Consider the following 24,999-nt stretch of genomic DNA (forward strand, 5'->3'; position numbering starts at 1 on the left):
TACACTGCACGTCTATAACATGGAAGTCGTCGACAGTCAATCTGTGAAAGTGATTGGTGACACACTAATGGCGCACTTCTCTATGCTGGAAAAAGATTTGGCGGCAGCGTGGGGATATGGCTATAGCACAGCACGGCAGCAGGATGGGTTTGCAATTGACAAGACCGCAATTACTTTAGAAAACACCAAGGAATCGGTGACACCTTATCCTACGGAGCAACATGAGACAGATGCAGCGGGCAGCCATTTAGAGGTGAGAGTCCTTACAAAGTCCCATCCTCTGCACCAAGGACACCTAATTACTTCAGACCCCTTTCCATCCCTTCAACCCTTACATGCTCTCCAGCCAGCTTATGGGGAACGTTCTATCCCCCCTGAACAACCAAGACATAAACCCTTGTATTCTGCCCCAGAGTTAACCACTGTAATTACAAAGAGCTCCGGACCTCACTTAAAACGGCATGGCATTAGGCAGAAGCTCATAACGGATACCAGACAGACTTTGGTTTTAACTCAATATTGGAGTCACTTACAGACAATCCCTGATTATGGGAGAGATTCCTCGCAAAACGATCTATCTGTTGCCAATATGTGGGTTTGTCCGCCATTTCCTGAAGCCCATATTTGTTCCTTGAAATGTGGAGTGGGTTAAAATCTAGGTAATACACGGTAGTGTGTAATGGTCTCTCAGACCTGTTTTACTGCATCCACAGTATGTGGAACGTGGGACATGTCACATCGCAGAACTTTTGGCTAAGTGCTATTTTACTAAAATCTACTTTAGATATTATGTTAATTTTATGGTTTTGATGTTCTTTGTTCAATTGGCACGGGTTACGACTTATATAGATAATTTGAGTTATTTTTAAAAAAAAAAATTCTATATATAAAGTATGTATTTTAACGCATCTCTCTCAGTTCTAAGCTGCATATGTTAGGAGTATTCTCTTAAAAATCTAGCTGATGTTTTTTGCCAAACATTACTGTGCTTGTGTTATCATATTGGAAACCTTAAGATCTAAACACTAACTAATCCCTGCTCACATATACTTACTGATCTATACTCCCAGACTTCATATAGTCTGGTCATACATCCCATGAGATTTAATTGAATTTCCATATAGTGATTTTTATACTATACTCCCAGGTTTGCATGGGTGGGGCTGGATTATCGCCACTATATATATTTTCCAGCTTCACAGATGTCTTTCATACGTCAGTCATGCCTCTGGAGCGTTGAAGTTACTTTTAGTCAGGACACACTACTACCAGCGGCCGGGGTAGTGGGTGCCCATTTTCTTTTAAGTTTTTTTTGTTTACCAGTGTGTGGCTCTGTGGCAAGATTTTGGATCCAGCCCTACATTGCTGTGCAAATTACCATTTATAAGTAGTGCCAAGACTATATGTTTAACTGTTATGTAATCACAGCAAATGCATATATTTACTCATCCCACTCTTGATAAGCTGAAATCTACTAAGTTCCCCTATTCATGTACACAAACCTGGTTTGTCCCGTCAAGTTTTAACTATATCTCTCTGCTATAAGTAGTCTCCCCTACCTTATTTTGGTACATACTTTTGTATTATAATCCACCCTAGTCCATTTTTTTTTTTTTTTTTTTTTTTTTAATTTTTTATTGAAACAAATAAACAGACAGAACGAAACAGGTTACATCATTCATCAATAAAAAGAAAAAAAAAAAGAGAAAAAAGAAAGTACATAAAAAGGGATGGATACAGGTGAATTGGGTTTGGTCACAGTACAATTTGATCCCCAATTTTCCCTTCACTGTTCCTGATACATTAAGTTTCTATTAGTCACTTTATTAAATCTTGCAAAGTTATATTGTTAATTCTCCCTTTAACAGTTATCTCAGGGTTCTACATCAAGTGACTTATTCTATACTCTATTAGATTTATGATACATTAGGTTCAGTACATTGTATGGAATGGCAATATTCTTCCCATATTAAGTTTATTGCTAAAAAATCGTCTAATCTTTTCGTAGCACAATAATAATACTTTTCCATTGCTAGTGTGTGATTAACTAAAGAGCGCCACTCCGATAGTAAAGGAGCAGTAGTTGACTTCCATTTCCTGGGTATCAACCGTCTAGCGCAGTTGAGTAGAATAATTATTCTATTCTATTAAATAAAAATATGAGGGGGTCTAGGGGTATCTCAATGTTAATTGACTGTTTGATGGCTAGGTGGATATCTTTCCAATATTGGCCAATAAGAGGGCATGTCCACCAGATGTGGTGGTAGTTACCCACCCCTCCACATGCTCTCCAACACTTATTGTCGTTAAGGCCATACATCGCGGCTAACTTAACTGGGGTTTTGTACCACCTACACACCCTAGTCCATTTTATATGCTTACAGGTTCTTATTTTATGCAGGGATTTATCTCTATTGCCATTTGCTTTCACCAAATATATTGTTAGCGTGAAATTTATTTTATCATACCTCCTATATTTAAATGCCCACCTCCGCCCCCAACCCCTATATAATGTGCCTCCTTGTTTAGGAGGACTAAACAAGCGGTTTATCTTGCAAATACCGCAACCTTCACTACCATTCTTCTTATAGTAATCCTTACATGTTACCATATAGCTGACCTTATTTTTTATCTACCCAACCTAGCATGATTGGTCAGCTTCACTTGTTTCTTCCCTAGTTCAGTAAGATTGTTTCTTATATTCTCTCTACATAGAATTATAATGTGTTGGGGCCTATGAGTGGCTCATTTTAGCATGAAAGGGATTTGTTTAACTCTAGTAAAAAAACAAAAGAGGTCTTTATACTGAGACCCACAAGGGGTCTCTTCTCTTCCATATAGCCTTTGGTCCATGTTATCACCCTATAAAGTATGAGGTCCAAGAGTGGCCTCCTGCTCCCCATAATAGGCTTAGATGAATATTGGCATATGTTTCTCTTCCTTTTCTAGTAAATGTTCAGTCATAGAGCGTATTATTATATAAATGGCGGACATCATTTATTGTATACAAACTCCTACTTAAAATTGTTGCATTATGTTCCTTGATGTAGCAGATGTTACTGATTGCATATGCCTTTTCAATGTGTAATTTATAGAGTCTACGTTACTATATGCTTGGAAGACATATGACTAGGCAGGGCTACAAAATCATCTATGCACCAAAATTTGTATTTACAGTTATAATTTACAGATAATAGTCGCTGTTTGTTACAGGTTATTCACATCGTGCTCTATTGATATGGTAGATATTATTAATTGCATATGTTTTCTTAATATGTAATCTTTATGGTCCCTCTTTTTATAAGTCCTTTTTTTTTAGGAACATAACCATGCACTGTTGTTCACTGATATTATTTTTTTATGTATGCCAATACTTTGACCTCAATAAAAATTATAATAATAAAAAAAAAAAATTAATCCTCAAAAATACAACTTGCCTAATAAAAAAAAAAAAAAAAAAAAAGGTTAAATGGTGGATTGGTGACTTCCAGAAAGGTCTCATTAGTCTCAAAGTCTGTAGAAAGATGTGAATAATTAGTAGTAAGGTCAAAATGTCCTAAAAAGGAACAGACAATGGACACACACACACACACGGACTCAAACAAAAACTTGCACATACACCCAAGGAAACAATGACAGAGACAGCCTCAGAAAACACACAAAGACCCACACACACATGCACACAAAGAGAGACACCCACAGAAAACACACAAAGACATACACACACAGACAACCACATAAAACACACAAAGACATACATATACACACACCCTCACTGAGACATCCACAGAGAACACACAAAGACATACACACACTCTGACAGAGACACCCACAGAAAATGCACAGACATACACACACCCTCAGAGACACCAACAGAAAACACACAGACATATACACACACACCCTCACAGAGACATCCACAGAAAACACACAGACATATGCACACAACCTCACAGAGACATCCCCGGAAAACACAGACATACATACACACAACCACCCTCACAGAGACATCCACAGAAAACACACAAAGACATACACACCCACCCTCATAGGTATCCAGAGAAAATACACAAAGACATACATACACACACCCTTACAGAGACACCCATAGAAAAAGCACAAAGACATACACACACACCCTCACAGACATCCACAGAAAATACAAAAATACATACATACACACCCTCACAGAGAGACCCACAGAAAAAAGATACATACACACTCATAGAGACACAAACAAAAGCACAAAGACATAAACACAGACACCCACAGAAACACTCACAGGAGGTAAAATTTCTGCATATTGCATCCCCTAAATCAACAGTGTGTGACATGCATGATAAAAAAAATTGCAGAAATTAAGAGATCACTTTTTAAAGAATCATATTTGTAAATGTGCAAACAAAAACAATTCTGTGAATTCAAAATTGTACATTAATGAACTGGGTAGATGGCTAGATGAAGAAAAGTACTTTTGAAAGGTTGACATATGTTTGTTTTTTTTCCCCCATTTTCCCCAACCAAGAGCACCACTTCAAATATGGTGTACAAATGTTCCCATCTGTCAGCTGTACTTATGAATTTTGAAAATGCTGTACTCTATATGGTCTTGGTGGAACCATAAGCTGTGGTACTCAATCTCATACCATTAGATCTGGTTAAATGCAGGATTTAGGGTTGTTTGTATGTATTTCAAAATTAAATCAGCTGTAGTGTAAACTGAACACTGTTAAAGGGACAGTATACACTCATTTTCATATAACTGCGTGTAATAGACACTACTATAAAGAATAAGATGCACAGATACTGATATCAAAATCCAGTATAATTTTTTTTTAAAAACTTACTTAGAAGCTCTTAGTTTAGCTCTGTTGAAAAGATAGCTGTAAAGCCCCCTCCCCCTTCTTTTGCATATGAAAATACCCTTTACACAAACAGGAGCAAGCTGGAGTAGGTAGCTGACGGTATTCTCATAAAACTTTGGGGCTTGGTTAGGAGTCTGAAAATCAGAGCAATGTTATTTAAAAATAAGCAAAACTATACATTTAAAAAAAAAAAAACAACTTTATGGGCTATATAAATAGATCATCTACAAAACATTTATGCAAAGAAAAAAATTAGTGTATAATGTCCCTTTAAGTTAACCTGTCTCATTTCAAACACAGAACAATCTTAATCTGAGAGTATAACATTTTATGCAGATTTAAAAATCTTAGATAAAATGCCTCCTTGCATCTGGAAAGTCATGGCATAAAGGGGCAGTAAACTGCAATGTAATAAAAAAACTCACATCTGCCAAAAGGGCACCTACCATTTGTGTATTGAGGAGTAAACATTTCTGCATGGCTTTAAATATAGAATTTTTACAGCATTTTCAAATAATCATAAATACACTGCTGCATATTGCTAAAAAATGTGTTTTTATGGACCCCTTGCCTCACCATACAACTACTCCCACACTGAAGTTACAATCCGAAATTGCACAAAGAAATAAAAAATAATTTAATAAGTAAGTCCTACCTCCTCTGCAAATGAAAGTGATCTGCCATCTTGCTCAGGCACACACATTTTTTTAAATAATAGTTGTTCTTGCCTCATGGGGCCCCCTGGCCCATTAGGCCCCTGACAGGAGTCACCCCTGTCACCCCCTGATGGCGGCCCTGGCGGCAGATTAGGGGTTAATAACTTTCATATAGTATTTGCGATGCGGGAGGGCCTCAGTTTAGGGGTTAATAGGTAGTTTATGGGTGTTTGTGTACTTTGTGACAGTTTAGTTATGAGTTTTATGTAACAGTTTTGTAGCGTAAAACTCATAACTACTGGTCTCAGATAGCGGAACGGATCGTGTCGGTATAGACTGGAATGCAAGCTTTTTAGCCTCACCGCAAAACTTGTAATGGCTGCGCTATGAAAGTCCCATGACAAAACGTAATTTTTACATGTGTGGGACTGACGTTGCGCTACAGGTTAAAAGGCTTGCAGTACATCTATACCGACAAGACTTGTAATGGCTGCAGTGCTGTTTTAACGCTGAAATTACCATTTTTTCAGCGTTAAAACACAAACGCAAAACTTGTAATCTAGGTGAATGTGTTTAATCCTCAAAAAGGGGTTAAACAATTAGTTTAACGTCAATTGGCTACTGCCAGTGAGTCATTTAAGAGCAGCATATCTGAGTAGCCACCAGTCACTGGCTATGTTCAGCTTAGGAGACAAAATGGTTGCCGGTCCTGAGTTGATTTGAACTGTGTGTTTAACCCTTAAGCACATTAGATCATTTAACTATTATGTACCTTTAAAAATTACCTTGGATAGTTAAGATTATGTACTATTTTTTTTTATTAATTTCCCTTTTTTTCAAATATTTTTTTTTACCTTATCTTGTTTTATAGAAGGCAAATCTAAACAAATGCATTTTTAAAAATGTTTGTCATGATTCAGGCAGAGCAATTTTAAATAAATTTCCAATTTTATTTTTGTTACCTAATTTGTTTTGTTCTTTTTTTATCCTTTGTTGAAAAGTATACCTTGCTAGGCTCAGAAGCTTATTGATTGGTGGCTGAACATATATGCTTCTTAGCAATGCTTTTCAGCTAGCTCCCAGTAGTGCATTACTACTCCTTCAATAAAGGATACCAAGAAAGATTAGATACTAGTAAATTGGAAAAAAATGTATAACTGCTTGTTATATCTGAATCATGAAAGAAGAAAATTGTGTTTCCTTACTTCAAGATATTGATACAATATTACTTGTTTTAGCTTTGGTTTATAAGCAAGTGCTTTTTATAACTTCCAACCACTCCACATATTGCAGGATTGATACATTTGATAATAGAAGTAATTTAGAAGTATCATAAAATTGCATGACTTAATCATGAAAGATTTATGTTGTCTGTATGCTAATTCACTGTTAGGTCTGATTTTTAAAGAAACATGAAAATCAAGGTTAAAGTGATTGTAAATTCTAGCATTTGTGTAACGCTAGGATTTACCACTGGAACAAATAAAGGGGACTTTCATTCATTAAGTATAAAATACTTCATGCTGAAAGCTCCTTTATTTGTTGGAAGTGTTCGCTGCACTGAGCTCTTCAGGCAGCCCACAGCAGAACGCTATTTTGCTGAGAGGTGACGTTTTCATCTCTTAGCCAATAGCCGTGCGGGCTATCCGGCTTGGCACCTGCTGGAACGCACAGCCATTTGCTGAGAGGTGGAAACGTCACCTCACAGCAAATAGCGTTCTGCCGTGGGCTGCCTGAGCAGCTCAGTGCGGCAAACGCTTCCAACAAATAAAGGAGCTTTCAACATGAAGTATTCAAAACTTCATGACTGAAAGTCCCCTTTATTTGTTCCAATGGTAAATCCTAGCGTTTAAATTCCATTCTAGAATTTACAATCACTTTAATCTTGATTTTTATGTTTCTTTAATAATCCAACCTAACAGTGAATTAGCATACAGACAACATAAACCTAGGAAGCAAATACAATTATATAAACGAACTCTTATTGTGACTGCTAATAGTATTATAAATTGTTAATTAAAGGGACATTGTACACTAGATATTTCTTTGCATAAATGTTTTGTAGATGATCCATTTATGTAGCCTATCTGGTAGTGTTTTTGTAAAAATGTATAGTTTTGCTTATTTTTTAAGAACATTGTGCTGATTTTCAGACTCCTAACCAAGCCCCACAGTGTCAGATGTATACACGTGTCTACAGACTTCTGCTGGCTGCTGTTTACGTTATGTGTCTTTTCATACGCAGGGAGGGGGAGTGTCTTCTCTTCTTGTTTTCCCAGCCCCTCTCACTGGGTGTCCCAGCCTTATCTCATCAACAGTGCTAAACTGTGGGCTTCTAAGTAAGCTTGTAAAATGCTTTATACTGGATTTTTAGATCAGCATCTGTTCATATTCTTCTTTATATTAGTGTCTATTACATGCCGTTGTATGAAAATGTGTGTACACTGTCCCTTTAAAGTCTCTTATTACTACATATGTTATCTGAATCATTAAAGTTTAATTTGACTTTCATGCTCCATTAAAGTATTATAAGAAAATGTGTACTGTATTACTTATTTAATTTGAACAGTTCCATTGAATTTACCTGTTTATCAATGGCTACTAAAAAGAGTTGACTATGTGCCCAATGCAAAGTTGCCGAGAAGTAGTTCACATTGCTTTATGTAACTCTCTTTGCTTTATTTTAAATACAAAATAATTCAGTCAGTAATACAAGATGTTCTTTGCTAAATGGAATGTCATTTTAAAACTTTAAAATATTAAATAGCATTTGTCAACAGCTGGCCTGTCTTAAAACGTGCAATAACGGCACATTCTCCGAACAGCACATAAGTAACCTTTTCAATACTGAACCATTTCTCAAGCTCGCACTGAACCAGTTTTTTATTATTATTATTATTAAATTTTTTTTTTCGATTCAATGCTTTTAAATGTCACTTTTAACAATTACTGTTTTTTTTATTATTAACATTTTGTTAATAAACATAACTTGTTGCACAAAGATGATAGAAGCAAGATAGACAAAGAAAAAATAAAGTACTCTTGACAAAGTAAAGGATTACTACTGTAATTATGATATTATTTTTGCATACTTCCTGAAATTTAAAAAAAAAAAAAAAAGTTATAAAGTCGCCACACAAAAAGCAATCTTCTTTTTTTATTTTTTTATTTCTCTGTCATTTATATAGCCCAGGAAAATAACAGTCATTCTTTTCTAAAACTTGCAATCAATAATTATAAGAAGAAGGTTAAGGTTGCTTTATATATGTTGTTTTTACAACTTGATAGACTTTCACAATAGCTATCAATCTATCTATCTATATCTGTATGTCTGTCTGCTTCTCTATATTTCTAGTAATCAATAAGGAGTAGCACATAAATAATGTTACTTCTAAAGTTTAGGTTTAAACTAAAAAAGCAAAAGCTGTAAGATACAGTATGTGAGCAGAAAGGTCTATGATTAAATGAGTACAACGTAATGTGAGAAATATGTTTATTATGATCTATATATATATATATATGTGTGTGTGTGTGTGTAGAAGAAAAAATAGCATACAAAATATACATTCATATAAAGTAAGTGAAAAGATAGGGAAAAAAAAGCATAATGAGGTGCACCTCTTTCTCTAGTTTGAAACTTTGGAGGTAAAAAGAACACTTGAAGGCTATAAGAACTGGCTATTAAGTATCTATACTGAGGACACAGTTTATTCTCTACTAAGTTTTTATGCAATTATTTTTGCTTCTGTATTTGCATTTTGATACCTACGGGGGCATTAGAAACGTAGGTTGTATATAGTTCATTAAGAAGTTTACGACTTTGATGATTTGGATGTATAAGTTTCACGCAGGTGTTTCTTTGTAAACATGATGTTAATAAAATAAGCCCTTGTGCTGAATTCCCTTGTTTTGGAAAAATAAGGGATAACTTCCCCTTTTTCCATTTCTCGCTTTAATTTAATGTTTAAAAAATGATTCCTAAGGTCTGCACCAATACTCCATAGATGAAAATTTGGAGGTTAAACACAATGGGTTTATAATATAAGATTACGTATAGGATTAAAAAGTCTCTCTCCACTATTTTAGAAACATATATATCTATGTATGTAGAAGAAAAAATAGCATGCAAAATATAAATTTGTATAAAAGTAAGTGAAAAGATAGAAAAAAAATACTTTCATAAACCATATCATTGAAATATATTTTAAACAGTGACTTATTAAGCAATAAATATATTTAAACTTTTTTTCATTCATACTGAATCTACCAATATAATTACAACATGAGTACTGACAAATTTATTGTTCATATAAAAATAAAGGCTAAAATGATTTTACAGTTTATGTATAACATTCAACAGAGCAAGAAGAAATGATTTTTACTTATGTTACTCCTTGTATTTAATTGATCACATTAGTAATTTTTTACAAGTTTCCATCATTGATTTATATTTTTTCCTGAGGGGTAACAGTCTGATATTTTTAAAGCCCTGTATACAATTAACAATTTTCAAATATTCATAATATTTAGTAAATATGATTGTGGAAAAAATCTCTGCAAAAAGTTAAGCTAAAACTAAAGAATTAGTGTTATTAAAGCCAAGAAAATTGTTTAATGATACTGCTGTGTTTTGGAGATGGAAGGGTTATAATAGGCTGTGTTCATAATTTGATTTAATTTTTTATTATGTTCTATATGCAAGAAAATGTATTTAGTGTCATTAGGGTTTTTACGTAGGTTCTTCCTTCACACAATTTCATGTATGGCTTAGTGAATACAATTAACTGTAAATATTTTCAATTATTGTATAGTTTATATAAATTGTAAGCACCCCAGTTTTTGGCCTACATATATAATACAAGCTGGCAGTAAAATCATTAAATATATAATTTATCAGGTGTTAAAGGAAAAACGAACACATTTAATACACCATGACCATTATACTAGCCTTCAACTTTTATTTACGTGTCACTTCTATGATATATCATCATCCTTAATGGTTGTATGACTATGCCAATGGCCTATGAGTTACAAAACAATAGAATAAAACTTTATTTATATTTTTATACTCATTTCTACAGACAAAAAATCTCCACATTGTATAATATTGTATTAATACTGGTATGTTTGCTTTGTGCAAATGTTATAATTTTTTATAAGAATTCAAGCTTTAGTTAATGATATAATAATATTTCTTAGGTGGAAATATTGAATTTATAAGGGATTTTCAAATGAAGAGAATATATAATAATTGTATGGATAGGTTTTATCTTGTTTTTCCTAAATAAAGTAATATAAAAAAAATCAAATATCCCCTGCCAAAAGAAATTGTATTTGATAATTATATCGAAATATTATAAATGTATTGAACCACTAAGAGACATTAAGGAAAGAGAAAAAGTTTAAGTGGAAAACAACATAACTGCAAAATAAAACGTATTTAAACATATTTGAAAATTAATAAATAAATAAATAAAAAGATTAGTTCATATGTTATTCCTAAATAAAATTAACCCTTTTTTAGCGGAGTGGGGGAAAAACAATTACGTTTATTTAGGATTAAATCACAAGTAAAGAGCCCCTTTAAATGAATCAAAACAATAAACAGCACAATTAAAAGATCAACATAAAATATAATTTTTGAGCAGCAATCAGAAACTCTTGATTGCAACTAAGCCAAATCACATGCAGCAAGATATTTGGAATAGATGTTTATCCCTGGTTCCTAGTTACTGTCTTGTGACCCTGTAACACCTATACAGTATTTGTATACATATGTTGCCATGGAAAGACATGTGATGACATAAATAAAAGGTGCCCTGAGGCCGCAGATTTTCAAGTATAATTGGACCTAATCCAAATGTATTTTTAAAACGTTAGGAAAAACAAGTCATCACTCAAGAATGGTCTCACTATTAGATTAATGCTTTGCAAGAATGGTGTTTAGTATTTTCCTTTCACAAAAAAACGTTGCCTAGTTTATAGAGGCATAACTGACTAAAAATAAAACCATGGATACTCTGTGGCATGCTTGTAATTTGGCATCTGGCTGAGAAAGGAAAGGAAAAAATATTTTTAGATATTCCCTAAACTTCCAATCAGCAAAACTGAAGTTTATATTTTTTTCTACTTACAATGCCCTATTTTGTTTTTGACAATTGGTAACAGATATCATATCAGGTATGACAGGAGGCAAAGAGATTTGAATTACATATGTTAACTGCCATTTCATTTACAAAAGACCTGCTTTGTCTTATTCAGATAACGTGTCAGCAAACTTGAGAGAGTTGTTTCTAAGGGACTTATGATTGAAAACTGGCCAACATGCAGAGAAATCATACACAATCTTATGGGGCTTTTTTTTTAACATTACATTGCAAGCTATGTGTCTACCTTTCACATTCAGAACACTACATAGTAATATAAAGAGCTCTCACGCTATAATTTCCTTCCTAAAATTGTTTTAGGGACCTCACAGTGCTGATAAGACTTATTAGATAATCTTACAAGTGAAGATAGCTTTAGATCATTGGGTCGTTAATCACAATTGGTAAGCATTTGTATAGTATATAAAAGGGAAAAAATCAGCTCTGCAAACTTCCTTGTTTTATCACCATATGTTCAAGATCTGCAGCAAGTTTAATTGATCAATTCTTTCACCTAGGACAGTGCAGGCTGAGGGAACGGATGGCACTTAAAGCACCACTAAATACAATGGAATCACTGACAAATACACAATAAAAAGACAAATAAAAAAGCACTTTGAAATGAGAAGTAGTTTTATTTCTGGCAAATTTCAAGGTTAACCCAATGTTCCCTTCTCCTGTACCATGTGACAGCCATTAGCCAATTACAAAATGTATAAACTATGCACTTTTGCACATGCTCAGTAGGAGCTTGAGCTTCAGAAAGTGTGCATATAAAAAGAATGTACACGTTTTGATAATGGAAGTACAGTATCCCACAAAAGTGAGTACACCCAATGTTCCCTTCTCCTGTACCATGTGTCAGCCATTAGCCAATCACAAAATGTATAAACTATGCACTTTTGCACATGCTCAGTAGGAGCTGGAGCTTAAGAAAGTGTGCATATAAAAAGAATGTACACGTTTTGATAATGGAAGTACAGTATCCCACAAAAGTGAGTACACCCCTCACATTTTTGTAAATATTTTATTATATCTTTTCATGTGACAACACTGAAGAAATGACACTTTGCTACAATGTAAAGTAGTGAGTGTACAGCCTCTATAACAGTGTAAATTGGCTATCCCTTCAAAATAACTCAACACACAGCCATTAATGTCTAAACCATTGGCAACAAAAGTGAGTACACCCCTAAGTAGAAATGTCCAAATTGGGCCCAATTAGCCATTTTCCCTCGCCGGTGTCATGTGACTCGTTAGTGTTACAAGGTCTCAAGTGTGAATGGGGAGCAGGTGTGTTAAATTTGGTGTTATCGCTCTCACACTCGCTCATATTGGTCACTGGGAGTTCAACATGGCACCTCATGGCAAAGAACTCTCTAAGGATCTGAAAAAAAAAAATTGTTGCTTTACATAAAGATGGCCTAGGCTATAAGACGATTGCCAAGACCCTGAAACTGAGCTGCAGCATGGTGGACAAGACCATACAGCACTTTCACTGGACAGGTTTCACTCAGAACAGGCCTCGCCATGGTCGACAAAAAAGTTGAGTGCATGTGCTCAGGGTCATATCCAGAGTTTGTCTTTAGGAAATAGATGTATATGAGTGCTGCCAGCATTACTGCAGAGGTTGAAGGGGTGGGGGGTCAGCCTGTCAGTGCTCAGACCATACACTGCACACTGCATCAAATTGGTCTGCATGGCTGTCGTCCCAGAAGGAAGCCTCTTCTAAAGATGATGCACAAGAAAGCCCGCAAACAGTGTGCTGAAGACAAGCAGACTAAGGACATGGATTACTGGAACCATGGCCTGTGGTCCAATGAGACCAAAATAAACTTATTTGGTTCAGATGGTGTCAAGTGTGTGTGGCGGCAACCAGGTGAGGAGTACAAAGACAAGTGTGTCTTGCCTACAGTCAAGCATGGTAGTGGGAGTGTCATAGCCTGGGCCTGCATGAGTGCTGCCAGCACTGGGGAGCTACAGTTCATTGAGAGAACCATGAATGCCAACATGTACTGTGACATACTAAAGCAGAGCATGATCCCCTCCCTTCAGAGACTGGGCCACAGGGCAACATGATAACAACCCCAAACACACCTCCAAGATGATCACTGCCTTGCTAAAGAAGCTGAGGGTAAAGTTGATGGACTGGCCAAGCATGTCTCCAGATCTAAACCCTATTGAGCATCTGTGGGGCATCCTCAAATGGAAGGTGGGGGAGCGCAAGGTCTCTAACATCCACCAGCCCCGTGATGTCGTCATGGAGGAGTGGAAAAGGACTCCAGTGGCAACCTATGAAGCTCTGGTGAACTCCATGCCCAAGAGGAATAAGGCAGTGCTGGAAAATAATGGTGGCCACACAAAATACTGACACTTTGGGCCCAATTTGGACATTTCCACTTAGGGGTTTACTCACTTTTGTTGCCAACGGTTTAGACATTAATGACTGTGTGTTGAGTTATTTTGAGGGGACAGCAAATTTACAGTGTTATACAGGCTGTACACTCACTACTTTACATTGTAGCAAAGTGTAATTTCTTCAGTGTTGTCACATGAAAAGATATAATAAAATATTAACAAAAATGTGGGGGTGTACTCACTTTTGTGGGATACTGTATATCGGAAAGGTTTTTATATTGCATTCTTTATCTAAATCATGGAAATTTAATTTTGACTTTAGTGTCCCTTTAAATGGGAATAATTAAGGATATTGAAACTCACAGACATGTATTTATTTGTTTGGAAAAACATTTATTTGAAAAGATAAATATAAAATGGTGAAATTAACTCTATGGCTGCCTTTAGTTAGAGGGCTATCCCTTTTAAAGAAATCAAGCTTTGTTAGAATAAAAAAAAAACAGTAAGCACTGATATTTATGGAATATTTCAAAACCTATAACCTTGCTAAAAACACTTGTAAAAAAAACAGAGCAAAAAGTAAGGAAATATTATTAAAGAAATGTAAATGTCTACTAATGCACAAAGGTAAATTATAAGATGTGATTTTTATATTACTTTAGATTTATTTCTCTAATTGTATTTTTATGATATAATTGAGTATATAAATAACCTCATACTGTAAAATAAATTTCAAATATGGCAGGTCTGTAACAATGGACTAGATTCATATATACTTGTGAGCCCAGGTCTTGTTTTAAAGGCGAGATCATATTAAAAAAAATGTTGAGCCTCGCTTCACCTATCTTCACCTATCTTTTATACAGTTTTGTTATTAGGCTTTCTTCTGTTAACAGCTATAGTTGCATAAGTTGCTCAATTCATGATGCGCTAGATTACAAGTGGAACGTAATGAAAGTAAATGTGACTGCAAAAAAATGGTTAGGGATGCATTAAACTCAACATAAATACATTAAAATAAAGTGTTACACTCATATATACAATATCTAATAAAAATTATAAAAATTATTCATATAAATATTGAAAAAAAAGTTGTAAGGGTTAAAAGGTATATGGTATATGACAAGGTATTTGAATGGAAAGGGTTATAATAGTTAGGAATCTGTCAGCGCTCTACAAATAACTGATAATAATAAACATGTATATGTATTTATATATACATATGTATATATGTGTATACATGTGTATTTATGTTTATATGTGTATATATGTATGTATATATATATATATATATATATATACATACATACACACATGTATACACATATACTGTGTGTGTATATATATATATATATATATATATATATATACACACTTTTGTGCCCTTTCCACTCAAATACCTGAAAATAGGTCAAATCAATTTAAATTCAATTTAAATATTTAATGTGTTTTACTGTGTATGTACAGTAAATATTTTACATTCCAATGTTCTTCACTTAGGGGAAAATGTTCTGTTTATTTTTAAATAAATCTTCCAATATATATAAACAACAGTAAGAAAGCAAACACTGCAAGGTAGTTGTGCTGTTGCAATCAGAAAAGGTTTATTCGTCCACCAACCTAGACATAATCAGACATGGAACACCTGACATGTTTCGTGCAGGCATACCTGCGCTTCATCAGATCTGATTATTCAGAGCAGGTATGGACATTATAAAGCTGAGCTGCCCCAATAGAAAATACAGGAACATTTCACACACCCTATTATTAAATTCTCTCCTCATTAACCAACTAATGTGGACATTCAAAATATTACCTCAATAAATTCAAGGTAACAATAGGAGGAAAAGAATAATAATAATCTATACAACATAATATATATAAAATTAATATAAAATGAACCAATACATTTCACATGGTATTAAATAAAGTCACAATATTATAATAAATGTATTTATACATGTAAGTAGAATATCAGAATTAAAAATATAAATATTCAAAACCAAATTTAATAATAATAAAAATGTGAACTGAAAATATGTAAATCTAATAGAAATAATTAGAAAAAATATAAAACTCAAATAAGAATAAATATAAATAAAGTATAATAGAAGTAAAAAATAGCGATTGTAATATGTTGTATACATAAATACTAATACACCTACATACATATGTGCATACAACAACATATATATATATACACACATACATAGGGTATATGCAAACTCAGCTACAACTTACATTTATACTAATGTAAGAGGAAGATAAAGCGATGTCACAAAGTAACAAAAAATATATGTATATATGAATGTAGAATTCATTAGAGATATAGGAGAATAGATCTTAAAGTATAATATATTATATTATGGTGGGGATCCTAAACGAAATGAGAGAAACACCTTAATTATACTCAAGGGAACATAAGTCACACAGACTGTAATAAAAATTCCCATGAGACTAATAATCTCAAAAATAGAAATCTCAAAAATAGAAATCTCAAGAATAGAAATCTCAAAGAATAAAGAAATCACAAAAATAGAAATAGAAATAGTCAAAGATATTATCAGTTCTAGTGGACAATAGACAAGTCAAAAAGTGTGAACAGTTCTATATAGTACCCAAAATATAAGAAATATAAATATAATGATATTATCAGAGATGTCCTCTAAAATAATATTCTAAGATAGTTATCCAAATTAATATTCTAAAACACTGTAAAGCATGTCCAAAAAGACACTTATAGTGCATTTATAAAAAAAACTATCTTAAAGAAGATATACAGTATGTATATATATATATATATATATTTTTATATATATATATATATATATATATATATATATATATATATATATATATATATATATATATACACATACACACATATATATATATACATATGTATCAAAATATAAATATATTGATGTTATCTATTGGTACTACCTATTAGTACTATCTTTATTATGTTATACATTTAATATCATCTAATTAAATTAGTGTTTCTATAGTATTATCTTCTTATCATTTTATCTTGCTAACTTAAAACATGAATCAATGAATAAATGCATCTACATCTAGTCTCTTATTAATACCTTGTGGAGCTCTAGTGTTCAGTTCTATAATCCAAAAGACCTCCCTTTTTAATAATAGATCATAGATTCCAATATATATATATATATATCTGTGTGTGTGTGTATATATATATATATAAATATATTTAAAAAATTAATTAAATATATACATATAAATATAAATGTAAAAATAAATAGAACATTTTCTTCTATGTTAAAAACATTGGAATGTAAAATATTCATAACTACCTTCGGGTTAGTGCTGTAGGTTTAACTTCTGTTGGGTTATTGTTAGTTTTTTTTCCAGTTTGCGCTCTCCATTGAAGTCTATGGGGAGAAGAAGTTGATGCGGTCTCATTTTCTGAAATCCTGAAGTTAGCGCAGGTTGGATTTTGCTCACACGCAAACATTTTACTTTCAACTTTGTAATATGCACGCTAACCCGCATGCAATAAAAGTTTACTTCTGGCAACATTTGTGTGCTAAATACTGCTCCACTTGTAATCTGGCCCGATATCTTTTGCATCAAACATGAAATGCTAGCAACATGGAGAAACAAGAATTACAGCTGCAACACTTAGGAAGCACACTTGCAAACTGGTTTATGTAAATGTTTAGAATCCGTAATATTTCCATATCTGCTTTGTTATGGTATTTTCATTGGATAAAATGAAAAGTATGTCAAGGGTCTGGCCATGACAGTTCCTTGTTGTCCCCGTTTAGCACTGTTGATGAGATTAGCTGGAAAACCCAGTGAAAGGGGCTGGGTAAACAAAAAGGAACAGACACTCCCCCCTGCATATGAAAAGATAGATAACATAAACAGGAGCCAGCGGTAGTCTGTAAACGTGTGTATACATCTGGCACTGTGGGGCTTGGTTTGGAGTCTGAAAATCAGCACAATGTTCTTAAAAAATAAGTAAAACTATAAATTTTTATAAAAACACTCCCAGATGGGTTAAATAAATAGATCTTCTACAAAACATGTATGCAAATAAAAATCTAGTGTACAATGTCCCTTTAAAAACAACTAACATAAAGGCCTTGTGTGTGTGTATTGCCTCACTGAAGAATTAATTTGTTTCATACAAGCCACCGCTGTTGTGTGTATGCAAATGTGTGTACGCCAGTGAAAAACTGTAATAACTAAATATAAAAAAAGGGTTTATCTCAAAATAAATGCACTATTGCACATTTTAATTTTGACCGTTCTAGCTCTTTAATACTACATAGTAAAAGAAATATGAAAACCCAAATAATATTTTATTATTCAGACAGAGCATACAATTAAAAATATAATAATTGACTTCTGTTATCAAATTTGCTTTGTTCCCATGCTATTCTTTGTTAAAGAGAAACCTAAGATGGCAAGAAATAGTTATGCTTCCATCTAGTGCTCTTCTAAATGGGTAACATTTTTGCAAAACTGCCGCATATAGTGCTTCATATATGTGCACGCTCCTAAGCTTTATTCTTTTCAAAAAAAATATTCCAAACAAAGAAAATGTGATAATAGAAATAAATTAGAAAGTTGTTTAAAATATCATGATCTATCTGAATCAAGAAAGAAAAATGTTAGGTTTTTTAAGTCTACTGCAACAGGATATTTTTTGTTTACATTTCTTTTTCTATGTATTTGGCTGGATTCAAATGAACAGTCCTGTATTCCACCTGCTTGTCTAGCAAAATATGTGTAAAAAAAATGGACTCTTAAAAGGGCCTTGAAACCCATATTTTTCCTTTCATGATTCAGAGTATGTGATTTTAAACAACTTTCTTAAATCACCTAATCTTGTTTTGTTCTGTTGGTATCATTTGGTGAACAGGATACCTAGATACTAGATAGGCTCAGGAGCTGCTGATTGATGGCTGCACATTAAAGCCTGATGCTATTGGTTACCCAAAGCATTCATCTAGCTCTCAGTAGTGCATTGCTGCTCCTTCAACAAAGGATACAAAGAATATAAGGCTAATTAGATAATAAAAAGAAATTAGAAAGTTGTTTAAAATTGTATTCTTTATCTAAACCATGAAAGAAAAAATCTGGGTTTCATGTCCCTTTAACTAATTGGGTGCATTTCCAACATCTCAGTGAGTATATATCACATAGGGTTGCGTGTCTGCATCTGAGATCTGATGGGGACATATAACTAACAGGGTTGCAGTATCATGTGGGGACATAGGTGGCTGACAGGAGCTTAAGGGAATAGTCTAGTCAAAATTAAACTTTCATGATTCAGAGCAGGCAATTTTAAGCAACTTCCTAATTTACTCCTATTATCAATTTTTTATTTTATTTTCTTGGTATCTTTATTATAAAAATCAAGAATATAAGCTTAGGAGCCGACAATTTTTGATTAAAAAATGGGCCGGCTCCTAAGATTACATTCTTACTTTTTCAAGTAAAGATACCAAGAGAATGAAGAAAAAATGATAATAAGAGTAAATTAGAAAGTTGTTTAAAATTGCCTGCTCTATCTGAATCATGAAAGTTTAATTTTGACTTGACTATCCCTTTAAAGTATAATTTACATTTCCCTTTAATTACTATGTAAATGGAAACATGACAGCTCAGAATTATTTTGAGTATGATCTCCATTCAGACTATTCAGGTAGTATATTCAGCTAGCATATCATCTGAATTTAGGGAATCAATTGATTTTTAACCATTTTTAACAGTGGTAACAAGATACAGATTTTGTTTCTCAAATTCTACAGTCCAGCTTTTATTCATTTTAAAAAGGACATTAAACACTTTAAAATAGTACCGTAATATAATATATATATAAAGCTCTGGAATATACATTCATTATTTATTTTGTACCCTTTTCCTGTAATTCCATTCTGAAATTGTGAGTTTTTCAGTTCCAGTTAGAAATAAAAGTGCAGAACACTGTTAACATTCCACACGGCCATTGCCTGTACACAGTGACCTATTTATAACTGTCCCTAATTGGCCACAGCAGAGAAGGTAACCTAAGTTACAACATGGCAGCTCCCATTGATCTATATACACTAAAACTTTAAACTTATTTTGTCAATATTTAAACAGCTAATGAAACTTTAAAAAATACATCTACAAGTTATTCTCAGACTAATCTTTTCTTTGAATGAATCACTCTATCTAGCATTTCTTTAGTTAGATTACAAGTGGAGTGCTAACTACGCTAGAAGTAAAACTTTTGTTTCATCAGGTTACACTAACTGACGAGCGCAAAAAGCCGAACTTAGAATATCGCACATGTTTTTTAAAGGTAAGGTTATTTATTTTTTCATTTCTCAGATAAGCTGTTTTTTTTTGTTTGTTTTTTAAAGGTTGTTTTTTTTTTTGTATGTTTTTTAAAAAAAGGTTGGGGTAGTCTATTTTGGGTTAACTTAGGTGGTGTTAGGTTAGGGGGTTTAGATGTTAGTGGGTTACTTTGAGTTGGGGGGGCTGGTGGTTTTGGGGTTAATAGTGTAGTGGATTACTTTGCATTGGGGCAGGCGGCTTAGGGGTTAATAGCGTAGAAAGTTACTTTGTAATGTGGGGTGTGGCGGTTTGGGGATTAATAGTGTAGAAGCTTACTTTGCGGTGGGGTGTGTGGGAATAGTGTAATAAGTAGTATGCATGTGAGGGGGTGGCTATTTAGGGGTTTATAGTGTAGTTTAGTGCAACTGTTTCATTCGGACAAACTCCTTTGGGCAAACTTTCATGTTGTGTAAAAAGTTTGAGCGGTAAATGCAATTGCTTTTCCTCTATCACATTTACTTTCAACTTGTAAAACAAGAGCTCAATGCTACCCATAGAAAATAAAATATAGGGAGTGGAAATAACCACAAATTTGCAGTAATTTTAACAGCGCGCCTCTTGTAATATGGATTTGAGTGTAAACACTGTGATCTTGCGATCGTGTTTATGCTCTTTGCGCTAATGATAGCGATCCTCTCGTAATCTAGGCCATTTAGGCCTTAGTGTTTAATGTCCCTTTAAAGAAATATTGGTTCCAAATTAAGTAAACTTATTTTGAAGAAGCAACCCTGTTTCAACATTTATGGGGAAATTTGTTAGAATTTCTAAAACATATATTGATTTTCTCACCTAGCCATAATCCTATATCTACTGGCAATTTTAAAGCACCTCTCTAAATTATATACGCAACAAATGGCAGATGCAGAATTGCACTACAGTTTGGATACACATTTTCATTTTTCAAGTTCAACAACTGTTGGCAGTATAAAGCATCTGCAATGCTGAAGTGAAACAGCCAAAAAAATGTCTTTGGCTCCCACCATTACTTAGGGCAAATAAACTTTGCTGGTAATACAGTGTGGTATTGAAATTAATGGATAGTACAATCCATCATTTATCTGCTATACACATGATAAGATATCAGTGACATTTCTCTAAGAGATGTATACATTATGCAACTACAAACATCCCATAAAATGTGAAATACAATGACTGATTTCAAAACTAATCAGTGTCAAAGGCTGACCGCCCGTGAATTGCTAATGCATATTGGCTGCTGGAATGGAATAGAAACACAATCTGGTTATTAAAGAAAAAGCTGCAATGCACCAAAAACCTACTTTTCATTGCATTTATTCTGCAACGGATACAACTAAAGTTGTCTAAAACATTTTGTTGTGATACAGTCTATTTACAAATCTATTCATAAATATAACTCTACTATTACTGAGATGTTATGTCATACAACTCTTCTTGTAGATAAAATAAGCACAAATATTTTTATTTTGTCCCCTTTTCCTGTAATTCCATGCTGAAATTTGTGTTTCTATTCTTGTATTTTCCAATATCACCATAAAAGCAGTGGAAATGAAATCTTCTAATAAACAAATGCACAGCTCTGTTACTTCACATTGTCACTGTATTATCATCAATATGTCTCATCAGTACATAGTAACCTGCAATACTGGAAGTATGTAAGATTTGTAGACCAGGTATTTATAAAGAGAATGCTGTGTTGCTGTTTAACCTATAAGGGACCAGGTATTTATAAAGAGAATGCTGTGTTGCTGTTTAAGCTTTAAAGGACCAGGTATTTATAAAGAGAATACTGTGTTGCTGTTTAACCTATAAGGGACCAGGTATTTATAAATAGAATGCAGTGTTGCTGTTTAAGCTATAAGGGACCAGGTATTTATAAAGAGAATGCTGTGTTGCTGTTTAAGCTATAAGGGACCAGGTATTTATAAAGAGAATACTGTGTTGCTGTTTAACCTATAAGGGACCAGGTATTTATAAATAGAATGCTGGGTTGCTGTTTAAGCTATAAGGGACCAGGTATTTATAAAGAGAACGCTGTGTTGCTGTTTATGCTATAAGGGACCAGGTATTTATAAAGAGAATGTTGTGTTTCTGTTTAACCTATAAGGGACCAGGTATTTATAAAGAGGATGCTGTGTTGCTGTTTAACCTATAAGGGACCAGGTATTTATAAATAGAATGCTGTGTTGCTGTTTAACCTATAAGGGACCAGGTATTTATAAAAAGGATGCTGTTTTGCTGTTTAAGCTATAAGGGACCAGGTAATTAATTATAAAGAGAATGCTGTGTTGCTGTTTAAGCTATAAGGGACCAGGTATGTATAAAGAGAATGTTGTGTTGCTGTTTAACCTATAAGGGACCAGGTATTTATAAAGAGAATGTTGTGTTGCTGTTTATGCTATAAGGGACCAGGTATTTATAAAGAGAGAGGATGTTGTGAGTCTGGCAATTCATGAAACATGGGAAGACTGAATTTGTAATGCTATGAGCACAAATTATATTTGCACTTTGCCAGGCTTCTAAAATAAACAAAGTGGTTTCACTTCTTAAGAAAATCTATATTGCCTCTAAAATGAAAACATTGTGCCCAGATTTTCAATATAACTATTTTTCAAGAAAATTAAGCACATGTAATTCCAACCGACATTACAATTATACATATAAGGTTGGAAATGTTTACTAGTCCTGGAATAGAAAGAAATTGTAGTGGATGAGAAAGAAATTAGGATTTTGCCTATATTCAACATTGAATGGACTAGTAAATTTTTCCCTGACCCATAGTGATAATTCTCCTGTATATTAGTGAGTGTGTGTGTATGTATATTTAGAATAAGGTTAGCATATTTTTTTTTAAATTGTACATTAAGCAAACAACAGTTACTGTACTTACATATATTATTCATTCAATTTTACAAATAATATTTATAGTACTGTAAAACGTTTTAATTACATTTTAATGGTATAATACTCTTTCCATACAATTGTTATTAAACGAAATGTTTAGATACAATATAAATAGCTTTAGCATCACTAGAATATACATATCTATCTAATCTATCTATCTATCTATCTAATAGCTACTGTATTTGCAATTGGTACAAAAACAATTTGAAGTTTATGCATTACACATAATACATAAACTGTACAATATAAATATGCACATGGAAGCTAATGCAAAAAAAGTTATCTTTAATGTACCTTTTTTTTCTTAAATGTGTTTTCATTTGTATCAGGTTTTCAATAAACTTTTGGTAAATATCAATTGTAGATCAAATTGATCTTTGATGACCTTCTGCTACATTGTTGGTTTAGAAGCATTTACTATAATGTTATTTTTCACATACCCAGATAAATATATCAATAGCAATAATTTATAGCAAAAGCTATTAATATTTTAAAGCTGCAATTCAACTTGCAATGCTGGTTGACTGGTATTTTGGGGAACACATAGGGAATGCTGAGACCTTACTTGGCAATGAACTAGAAATTGACAGTTTGTGTTTACTTGAAAGAAAAATGACCTTTAATACTTACTTAAGTAGAATTTTCAACTAAATCATTTTATTATTGACACAAATGTTATCATTAATTTATTTGGGTTTCTAATTACATGACAGTTTGATGGTAACTTAGATATTAAGATTTTCATGAACTAAACTGCATTTTGCAATGTTATAAAAAAAAATCTATATTTTTGTCATATTAAAAACTCAGAAATTAACGAATAGTGGCACCCTGTTTGCAGTGTTGAACGAGGTCAATAAATTAGTACAGAATACCGGTGTTCATTTCTCTTTCTCTGTTTTCACACTCCAGATGAGCTAACCACTGACCAAAATAGAAAGAATCATGCAGACAAGCAACTATTGCACTCCCTGCCGGGAGAAGGAATTCCCCCACTACAGAGCGTTGTGAAGGAATTAAAAATATAACCTCGAACCCTCAGATATGTAAAAAAAAAAAAAAAAAAAAAAAAACAGCATGCAATTCTAGAATATGTTAATTAAATACATTGTATGTATATGATCCCCCTAATTCAGGCATGTGAGCAGAATGGGGCAGTGAAAACGATAATAAACTGCATTAATTACCTGCAGGGATTGGGAAAATACTGTCCATGAATGAAGTCTGAGTGAGGACAAAACAGAAGAAAAACTGAAGATAAAATCCCAAAACGGACAGGCTGAATATGATCATCCTGGTTGTGCTGAGGGAAACCCCAGTCTGCAAACTGAGCTCAGGATAAGCTTTGAATGCTGGAGAGAGTTAGTATGTGTTCAGTGCTGCTGTTCCCACCCAGATAGTGGGTGTGTATCTGGAAGCTGCTCTGCCACCTTCAATGTGTTTGTGCTTTTTCTAGCTGGTCAGTGTAGTGTATCTGAGCTTATAAACTTTATAAATATGTATACAACAATGCACTCATTATAGATTGTATTCTATTAATATGTCCCCCTTCCTACCACTAGATAAGCTGCTGGTCTGTGTGACACTTTCAGAAGCCACGGTTGTCTATTCTCTCAGTTTGCCTTTAAGCAATAAGGAATGCTAACCATTCTCAATTACTGTTCTTGTTAAAGCAGAGCAGTGTTATATTTAACTCTGTACAGAGCGTCTCGTGTATAAAACCCCAGGACA

At 33.5% G+C, this 24,999-nt stretch overlaps 1 protein-coding gene across 3 annotated transcripts in view; it reads right to left on the bottom strand.

Annotated features, from left to right (window-relative positions):
- Nucleotides 1-24,699, bottom strand: part of COLQ (collagen like tail subunit of asymmetric acetylcholinesterase) — a 160,513-nt gene extending 135,814 nt beyond the window's left edge. Inside the window, exon 1 of one of the 3 annotated variants that reach the window (XM_053714199.1) lies at nt 24,456-24,699. In XM_053714199.1, the coding sequence (XP_053570174.1) occupies nt 24,456-24,561 (106 nt within the window). In that variant the 5' untranslated portion in view covers nt 24,562-24,699. The remainder of the gene's footprint in view (nt 1-24,455) is intronic. The other 2 variants (XM_053714197.1, XM_053714198.1) reach the window with 2 other exon arrangements.
- Between the last annotated feature and the right edge of the window lie 300 nt (nt 24,700-24,999).

The sequence above is a fragment of the Bombina bombina genome, chromosome 5 (assembly GCF_027579735.1).
Source record: "Bombina bombina isolate aBomBom1 chromosome 5, aBomBom1.pri, whole genome shotgun sequence".
Taxonomy (NCBI): Eukaryota; Metazoa; Chordata; class Amphibia; order Anura; family Bombinatoridae; genus Bombina; species Bombina bombina.